The following is a 9,794-nucleotide window of genomic DNA, read 5'->3' on the forward strand; positions in this document are numbered from 1 at the left end:
GGAGGGAGCTGGGGGATGGATGTGGGGGCCTCATCCCTGGGAACAGGGGGTTGGAATGAGGCTCTGCTGGCTGGTTTGGGCCGGCAGTGCCTGTGGAGCCTCACTGTCCCCCTCTCTGCCGCCCATAGGTCCTGGTGTCACCTTCCCTGACCCCCATGTCAGCAACTGCTCGGCCAAGCGGCACGCGGGGGAGGAGGAGGTCAGGATGCGCGTGAAGCCCCCGGGCCCAGTGGTAACGACCAGCGTTGTGCGTGGCTCGCCCGACTACGTCCGAGAGCCCAAATTCTACCCGCCGGGACACCCGGTGCAGCGGCCCCCCGCCTGCCCGGCCGAGAAGGCGCTGTCCTGCAGTGTGCTCAGCTTCCCTGAGGGGTCGTGCCCCGCGCTCGGCCGGGAGCACCAGGCAGGCTCGCTGCTGCACGGCGACCCGGCCGACCGCTGCCAGAGCGTCCACGGGGGCACCAAGGCGGCCGAGGACCTGCTGGGCTGCGCCGGGGAGCCCCGGATCCTGGGGGGCAGCACAGAGGAGGCATCTGCCCGCGACCGGGCGCCCAAAACCTTCCCCAACGCGACGCTGGCCTCGGGCCGCTGCAACGTAGACGGCATCCTCGCCTTGCTCCGCAGCAAGTGCGGCAACGGGCACATCAACCTCCACCCTGTGGTGCAGCTCATCGACATCATGAAGGACCTCAACCGCCTCTCTGAGGACCTCAAGAACAGCGGGGTGCACCTGGACTGTGGCAGCCTCCGTGGCGGCGGCGGGGCTCACGAGGACAGCCGCCTCCTGCCCGCTGACCGGGACCTCCAGTACAGCTTCTTCTCCTCGCCCTCCCTGGCCAACAGCATCCGGAGCCCCGAGGAGCGGGGGGTGCTCCTCAAATCCGACCCGTCGCGGCACCCCCGGCCCCCAGCGCGTGACGGAGAGGCTGAGGGAGGCGGGGGGAGCACCCCGCAGCCCCCAGGACACGCTGTGGGTGTGGGGGACGTCTCCAAAGCTCCGGCGGATGAAGCCGGCTGCTCCCAGCCCGATGCCAGCGATTACTCGGAACTGGCCGAGGCGGACATCCTGAACGAGCTGGCCTCCCTGGCTTGCCCAGGGACGCAGCTGCTGGAGTCGCAGGCGATGGAGCCGCAGCCCCAGTTGCTGCCAGCCCAAGAGCTGGACTCCCAATCCCGGCTGTTGGATTCCCAGTCCCTGGAGTCACAGCCCCAGCTGCTTGATTCGCAGAGCCTGGAGCCGCTGCCAGAGTCGCTGGAGCTGCAAAACCTGGAGCCGTTGGGGCTGCAGTCGCTGGAGCCGCTCTCTGAGTCTCTGGAGCTGCAGTCGCTGGAGCCTCTGTCCGAGTCGCTGGAGCTGCAGTCACTGGAGCCACTGGCGGAGCCTCTGGGGCTGCAGACCCTGGAGCCACTGCCCGGAGCGCTGGAGCCCCCGCTGCTGCCCACTGAGCCCTCTCTGCTGGAGCCACAGCCACTGGGCACCGTCTCGGAGCTGCTGGAGGCGCAGCCGGGCACCGGGGACCCTCTGCGGCCCCACGGGCTGCAGCCCCGGCTCGGGGGGTGTCCCCTGAGCACCATGGTGAAGCGGGGCCCCTGCGGGGGCCGGGGGGCCGGGCGGTGTGGCGAAGACCACCGCAAGTACGCCCTGCGCCGGACTGATAAGCCAAAGATGCTGTGCCGCCGGAGGAGGGCGGGGCGAGGGCGCCGGGTGGACATCACCCCCGAGAGCCACGTCCTGTCCCCCCTCACCCTGCCCGCCGAGCTGCCCCCCGGGCCCGAGGAGCCTGACACCCCCGTGCTGAGCCCCCCACCGCCACCGCCCCCCACCACGCTGGACCCCAACGAGATGCCCAAAGCCCCCACGGCAGGGAAGAAGAGCAAGTGCCGGGGGGTGAGGAAGATGGTGGTGAAGATGGCCAAGATCCCCGTGTCCCTGGGGAGGAGGAACAAGACCACCTACAAGGTGTCATCGCTCAGCAGCAACCTGAACCTGGAGGGGAAGGAGCTGGCAGCCAGCAGCTCCATGGAGCCCACGCCGCTGCTCAAGATGAAGAACAACGGGCGCAACGTGGTCGTGGTGTTCCCCCCTGGCGAGATGCCCATTATCCTGAAGCGCAAGCGGGGCCGGCCTCCCAAAAACCTGCTGCTGGGCCAAGCCAAGCCCAAGGAGCCCACCCCAGAAGTGAAGAAGAGGAGGAGGAGGAAGCAGAAGCTGGCCTCGCCCCAGCCCTCCTACATCGCCGACACCAACGACAGCAAAGCCGACTACTCGGATGTGTTGGCCAAGCTGGCCTTCCTGAACCGACAGAGCCAGTGCTCGGGGCGCTGCTCGCCACCCCGCTGCTGGACCCCCAGCGAGCCCGAGTCCATCCACCAAGCCCCCGACACCCAGAGCATCTCCCACTTCCTGCACCGTGTCCAGGGTTTCCGCCGGCGCGGCGGCAAGGCGGGGGGCTTCGGTGGGCGCGGGGGCAGCCACGCCGCCCGCGCCGCACGCTGCTCCTTCAGCGATTTCTTTGAGGGCATCGGGAAGAAGAAGAAAGCCCCCACGGCCCTCCACGCTGACCCCGTGCACCCCCGCAAGCGCGGCCGGCTGGAGCCCGACCCTGTGGGCAAGCCCAAGCGGAAGCGACGGGCGCGCAAGAACGGGGCCCTGTTCCCCGAACCCAACTCTGGGCAGAGCTTCGGGGACGGCCCCGCCGCAGAGTGGGGCGGGGGCGAGAAGGGCAGCCCCTGGGCCCCCCATCACAGCCACCCCGGCGGCCAGCCTGGACGCAACGGTGGCTACCAAGGGGCCGAGGCGAGACCCTTCCACGCCGCGGGGTTGGAGTCGGGCTCCTCTGGCCGTGCCGGTTTCTACGCTGGCAGCGCGCCGTCCTCACAGACAGAGACCGGTCCAGAGCGGCACAGCCTCTTCACCGGCTACTTCCGCTCCTTGCTGGACTCCGATGACTCCTCCGACCTGCTGGACTTCGCCCTCTCCGCGTCCCGCTCCGAGTCCCGTAAATCGGCGGCCGCCTACACGGCGCCCCCGGCCGCGCTGCCCGGCCAGCGGGGCATGGCTGCCTACGCGGCCCGCGGCGGCAAAGTGCCGGCGGCCAACCCCGGTGCCGAGGCCTTCCACGCGGCCATGCAGGGCCGGCCAGCGTTCCCGCCCGGCCGTGCCTCCAGCGCCTACGGGGTGACCCAAGGCTCCTCCGAGTGCCGGGGCACCGAGTCCTTCCCCAAACTGGCCCCGCCATCAGCCGTGTCCCGGTCGCCCACGGCTCACCCGGCGGCCAGCGGCACCCCCGGCTACTCCCCTTACGGCAGCTACGGCAGCGCCGGGCAGAGCGTGGCACCCGCCAGCGTGTTCCCGCCAGGAAAGCAGTACCCATCAGCACAGGACTGCCCCAACAGCAAGGACTGCAGCTTCGCCTATGGCAGCGGCAGCAGCCTCCCGTCCTCGCCCAGCAGTGCCCACAGTGCCGGCTACGCGCCACCGACAGCTGGTCCCAGTTTGCCGCTGGGAAAAGCTGCCTTCTTCAACAGTGCCGAGCAGGGGGGGCAGTTCTCCAGCGCCGCGCACACCCCCCTGCGCTGCGACAGCCGGGCCAGCACCGTCTCGCCCGGCGGCTACATGGTGCCCAAGGGGTCAGCGTCCTTCCAGCCCTCGCCTGAAAACTGCCGGCAGTTCCCCAGCTCCGCGCCGTGGGCCTTCCGGCAGGGCTACGGAGGGTTGGACTGGAGCTCAGAAGCCTTCAGCCAGCTCTACAACCCGGGCTTCGAGTGCCACCTCAATGAACCCAACGTCATCCTGGACATCTCCAACTACACCCCGCAGAAAGCCAAGCAGCAGACGGTCTCTGAGACCTTCTCGGAGTCCTCCTCTGACAGCACCCAGTTCAACCAGCCGGCTGGTTACCGGCGCGCCAACAGCGAGGCGTCCTCCAGCGAGGGCCAGTCCAGCCTCTCCAGCCTGGAGAAGCTGATGATGGACTGGAACGAGGCATCCTCCGCCCCTGGCTACAACTGGAACCAGAGCGTCCTCTTCCAGAGTAACTCCAAGCCCGGTCGAGGCCGACGGAAGAAGGTGGATATGTTCGACACCTCCCACCTGAGTTTCTCCTCCTCTTCCTCATCTTCCTCTGTGTACCCCTCCAAGAGGAACACGGGACCCCGGCAGCCCCGGGGCTCCCGAGGGGCTTGTGCCTCCAAGAAGGAGAGGGGGACGGGCAAAGCCAAGTTCCCCACCAAGTCACAGGCGGTGAACCCCCTGTTCCAGGACAGCACGGACCTGGGCTTGGACTACTACAGCGGGGACAGCAGCATGTCCCCCCTGCCCTCCCAGTCCCGGGGCTTCGGGGTGGGGGAGCGGGACCCCTGTGACTACACCGGCCCCTACTCCATGAACCCCTCCACCCCCTCGGATGGGACCTTTGTCCAGGGGTTCCAGAGCGACTCCCCCGGTTTAGGGCAGCCGGATTTGGAGAGCAAGCACTTCCCTGCCCTCCCGCACCAGCTGGCAGCCCCCGGCCAGCAGACTGTGTTCGAGGCCGGTTTGCAGAAAGCCTTCTCGCCCAACTGCTCCCCGACCTTGGCCTTCAAGGAGGACCTGCGGGCAGGCAGCATGCGGAAGCTGCCCGCCTGCGACTCGCTCAAACACAGCATGCAGGGGGGAGCCCTGCCACACGCCCCACACCTGGCCTGCCGCGACCTCCCCATGCCTCAAGCGCACTATGACTCCCCCAGCTGCAAAAACCCCCCGTACTGGTATTCCCCCAATGCCAGCACCCGCAGCCCTTCCTACGACGGCAAGGCGGGGGCTGGCATGCTGGTAGACTTCATGGGCAGGACGGACCCCCCGTGTCTGAACCCCCACTTGAGCAGCCCGAGCAGCACCCACCCCTCCAAGGGCGAGAAGGAGCCCTTGGAGATGTCCCGGGCCCACCACCGAGGACCCTACGCTTGTCCCTTGATCAATGACTTGAACATCTCCCCCGTACCGAGAGACTCAATGTTGCAGCTGCAGGACAACTACAGGTACCCCAGTTTTGCACCCCAAGGGCACCCCGTCATGGCCCCCAGCCAGAAGAGCGGGTTTTTGGGACCCATGGTAGAGCAACAACACCCTGAGGACACTTTTACGGTCACCTCATTGTAGTGTCTGCTGACGTGCCAACGGGACAACGAGGTTTTGTTACAGGGTAGGTGGGGGAGAACCTGGGAGCGAGGGTGGCAGGAGGGGACACAGGGGACCCTCAGGGCCCTTCTCATCGTGTCCCCCTCTCTCTCCATGTTGTGTTTCTCTTTCAGAGGTAATTTAGCCAGCACTTTTTTCTGGAACACTTTTCAAGTTCTGTATTTAACTGGGATTGGAACCGTTTGTTTGTTTTCTTAAAAAAAAAAAAAAAAGAAAAAAAAAAGAAAGAAAAAAGGAGAAAAAAAGAAAAAAAAAGGAGAAAAAAAGATAAAAAATAAGTGAAACAAAAGGAAAAAATTAATAATAATGGATGAAGAGAGAAACCCCCCGTTTTTCCCCCTCCGCACTCAAACCCGCTCCGCCTGCCAAGCTCCGGCTCTGCTTCCCGGACTGCCGCCCCCCCCGCCCCGCAGCAGGACAATCGGACGGACGGACGGACGGACAGAGCGCAGGCCCGGCGCAGGGGCGCGGGCAGGGAGGGCAGGAGGGGATCCGGGGGTCAGCGCTGGGTGCCCCCTGCCCCCAGCCCGGCCGGGGCCCCTCGGCCGCCCCGGGGAGGCTGTTTGGGGATTCTTTTCTTTTCTTGTCCCTCCCCGTCCGCTGTCGCCCGGGGCTGCTCCTGCCGGATGGACAGCGATGGGTGGTGGTGAAGCGCTGACCCCTCCAGGCTCTGGCACCGTCGCCAGCGGGGCTCGGAGACGCCACTGTCACCAGGTGAGTGCCAGCTGTGCTCCCCAGCCAGTGGCTGTGCCAGCTGTGCTCCCAGCCAGGCTGTGCCGGCTGCTCCGTGCCCTGGGGGCTCCCTGACCCACCTGCACCCACCCTCCGGGCGCCCCGGCCCGTGCTGGGCTGTGAACCCTTGGGTGCTGTCCCACCAAGCACCAAAGTGGGGACCCTGTGGTCTGCAGTGCCTGGGGCTGGCTGGAGCCTGGGCTGTGGGGTGCAGGAGCCAGGGTGTGCCAGGGTGAGGGGGTGTGGGGTGCCCCAGAGCCCTGTTCGGTGCCAGATGGAGCAGGCAGGACCCGAGAGCCCCGGGTACGTGGGTGCCGGACAAGAACGAGCAGGACTGCAGAGTGCAAGGCTGGATGGGAAGGACCCAGATCCTCTGGGGCATGGGTGCCAGACTGGGGTGAACAGGACCCCAGATCCCCTGGGTGCCAGACTGGGGTGAACAGGACCCCAGATCCCCTGGGTGCCACACTGGGGTGAACGGGACCCCCAGATCCCCTGGGTGCCACATTGGGGTGAACAGGACCCCCTCAGAGCCCTGAGTGTTGGGGTGCCAGATTGGGGGAGCAGCACCCCAAGCTCTGCGTGTGTGGGTGTCAGATTTGGGGAGCAGCACCCCGGGCCCCGGGTTTGGAGGTGCCAGATTTGGGGAGCAGCACCCCAAGCTCTGCGTGTGTGGGTGCCAGATTTGGGGAGCAGCACCCCGGGCCCCGGGTCTGGGGGTGCCAGATTGGGGGAGCAGCACCCCGGGCCCCGGGTCTGGGGGTGCCGGAGCCCCGCTCCGCGGGTGCTGGGTGGCCGGGGGCGCACGGGAAGCCCAGGGTGGGACCCTCACCCCTCTCTCCCTCTGCCCCCAGCCCCAGCACCCCCAGCCCTGCGCCCCCCGCCCGTCCCGGCCGCCGGAGCAGAGCAGAGCAGAGGAGATGGAGATGGAGATGGAGATGGAGATGGAGATGGAGATGGAGATGGAGATGGAGATGGAGATGGAGAAGGAGATGAGATGGAGATGGAGAGGAGGGGGCCGCCTCCGGAGGGGACCCCGCCCCGCCGCCCCCGCTTCGCCCCCGGCCCCGCCTCGGCCGTGGCGCCGGCGCCGCGTTCTCTCTCTCCTCCCAGCCAGAAGCAGAGGGACTCTTTAAGTTTTATTTTTTATTTGATTAATTTTCATTTTCTGCACAAAACCAGCAATTGTAAATACTTTTGAAGAAAAGAAGTTAAAAAAAAATGTTTAAGGATAAAAAAAAAAAATTAAAAAGCTGAAAAATCATAAAAAAAAAAAAAAGAGAGAGAGAGAATCATGCACCGGAGGGAGAATCCAAAAATGATGGAGAACTGGCCTAAAGCATCCAAGAGGTGAATATGCAGCAGAAAAGAGCAAAACCCCCCCAGTATGCACTGAGAAAAAATTTATTTACAGATCGAGCAACAAAAAAAAAAAGAAAAAAAAGAAAAAAGTGACAATAACCTATTTATTGTATATAATGTTTTATTATAAATCGTGTCTTGTATATTGCATTCTGTACATCTGCTGTGGTTTTGTGGTGTGCAACTTCCGCATGGGTTCCTTGGGTTTCCGTTGCCTTTTTTTTAATGATTCAATGATGATTTGAGTTTTATTTTTATTATTATTCTGAAGAACGAAGGCGGGTTTTTGATTTTTTTTGTTGGGTTTTTTGGTTGGTTTTTTTTTTTTTTTTTCTTTTTTGGCAGTACACACCCAAAGATCCAAATTTGTATAAAAACAAAAAAAGGAGTTAAAAAAAAAAAAAAAAAAGAAGAAAGAAAAACTTTAAAAAAAAAAAAGGAAAAAAAAAAAGGACTAAATCAATCACAGACCCTCTTGGTGGGGAGGGGGAATGGGGGGGCTGGGGTAAAGGGGGGTCCCTTTCCCAGGGTCCCCGGGGCGGCGGTGGTGGCGAGCTCAGGGTGTGGGTGCGTGTGTGGGTGCCAGGTGGGCTTCGGGGTCCTCTCCTCCCACAACTTCCCTGTGTGTCCCCCCCCTCCTCAAGAGTTTGGCAATCCCTGTGCAGCTTTGTGGGTTGTGCAAAAAAAGAGAAAACACACACACACACACACACACACACAAAGAGAAGAAAACCACCCTGAAATGGATAAAAAAGGCAAAATTCACAAAAAAGGAAAAAAAAAAAAAGGGAAAACGACCCAAATTTGGTCAAAATACCCCCTCCTTCCCCCGCCCCCCCAGCTGCCCTGTGCAGTGCTTGTGCTGCCCTGGCCAGAGGGGCCCCCCGTGAGCCCCCCCGGCCCCCGCTTTGCCCCTCAAACGGTCTTTTTGTGTTATTTAGGAAGGAATTTTTAATAGGCACTTTTTTTATATTAAAAAGAAACCTATATATTGAGCGATGCCCGCTGCTTTCTTGCTTCTCTTTTTTGGGGCAGCACGGCCCGGCCGTGCCGGGGGTGGGTGTTGGAGGGATGCTGACCCTCCCTGGATTTCAGGGGTGGAATTGCACCAAGAAAGCTGAATTTTGGTACAAATCAGTGCCAGCCGGGGGTCTGGGGGGCAGTGCCAGGGGCCCGGTGGCACTCTGGGGGCTCTGCAGGCAGGAGGGGCTTTGCCCACCTGGCACCACCGGGGGAAGGGGCACAGGAGCACAGGAGATGGATTGGAGAAGCGCCACCGCCAGAAAGGAGCAAAGAGAGGAGGAAAATAAGGACAAAGCAAATGAAATTCAGAAATGCACCAACTTCCAGCCTGGGAAGGTGAAGGCAGCAGCCTCCGGGAGAGGAGAGGGGGTCGGGGGTGGGGGGCGCAGCTACCTCTGGGGGGGAGAGGGGCCAGGGTGGGACAGGTGAGCAGTGACAGGACAGGTGAGCAGTGCCATGCTGGGACAGGTGAGCAGTGACACGGTGGAACAGGTGAGCAGTGCCAGGACAGGGGAGTGATGCCATGGTGGGACAGGTGAGCGGTGCCATGGTGGGACAGGGGAGCGGTGCCAGGACAGGTGAGCAGTGCCATGCTGGGACAGGTGAGCAGTGCCATGGTGGGACAGGTGAGCAGTGCCATGGTGGGACAGGTGAGCGGTGCCAGGAGAGGTGAGCAGTGCCAGGACAGGGGAGCGATGCCATGGTGGGACAGGTGAGCGGTGCCCGGAGAGGTGAGCAGTGCCATGGTGGGACAGGTGAGCAGTGACAGGACAGGTGAGCAGTGCCAGGGTGGGACAGGTGAGCAGTGACACGGTGGGACAGGTAAGCAGTGCCAGGACAGGGGAGCAGTGCCATGGTGGGACAGGGGAGCGGTGCCAGGACAGGGGAGCAGTGCCATGCTGGGAAGGTGAGCAGTGCCATGGTGGGACAGGTGAGCAGTGCCAGGAGAGGTGAGCGGTGCCAGGGTGGGACAGGTGAGCGGTGCCAGGAAAGGTGAGCAGTGCCATGGTGGGACAGGTGAGCGGTGACACGGTGGGACAGGGGAGCAGTGCCAGGACAGGTGAGCGGTGCCAGGAGAGGTGAGCAGTGCCATGGTGGGACAGGTGAGCAGTGCCAGGACAGGTGAGCGGTGCCATGGTGGGACAGGGGAGCGGTGCCAGGACAGGTGAGCAGTGCCATGGTGGGACAGGGGAGCGGTGCCATGGTGGGACAGGTGAGCAGTGCCATGGTGGGACAGGTGAGCGGTGCCAGGAGAGGTGAGCAGTGCCAGGACAGGGGAGCGGTGACACGGTGGGACAGGTGAGCAGTGCCAGGACAGGTGAGCAGTGCCATGCTGGGACAGGTGAGCAGTGCCAGGAGAGGTGAGCAGTGCCATTCTGGGACAGGGGAGCGGTGCCAGGACAGGTGAGCGGTGCCATGCTGGGACAGGTGAGCAGTGCCATGCTGGGACAGGTGAGCGGTGCCAGGAGAGGTGAGCGGTGACACGGTGGGACAGGGG

General features: G+C 63.2%; 1 protein-coding gene across 6 annotated transcripts in view; it reads left to right on the forward strand.

Annotated features, from left to right (window-relative positions):
- AHDC1 (AT-hook DNA binding motif containing 1) overlaps positions 1-8,268 on the forward strand; it is a 51,096-nt gene extending 42,828 nt beyond the window's left edge. For all 6 annotated transcript variants that reach the window (XM_077189440.1, XM_077189442.1, XM_077189441.1 and 3 more), the window contains 3 exons: positions 129-5,183; positions 5,293-5,893; positions 6,766-8,268. In XM_077189440.1, the coding sequence (XP_077045555.1) occupies positions 206-5,140 (4,935 nt within the window). In that variant the 5' untranslated portion in view covers positions 129-205 and the 3' untranslated portion in view covers positions 5,141-5,183; positions 5,293-5,893; positions 6,766-8,268. The remainder of the gene's footprint in view (positions 1-128; positions 5,184-5,292; positions 5,894-6,765) is intronic.
- The last annotated feature ends 1,526 nt before the right edge of the window (positions 8,269-9,794 follow it).

This window comes from Agelaius phoeniceus, chromosome 22 (assembly GCF_051311805.1).
Source record: "Agelaius phoeniceus isolate bAgePho1 chromosome 22, bAgePho1.hap1, whole genome shotgun sequence".
NCBI classification, from domain to species: domain Eukaryota; kingdom Metazoa; phylum Chordata; class Aves; order Passeriformes; family Icteridae; genus Agelaius; species Agelaius phoeniceus.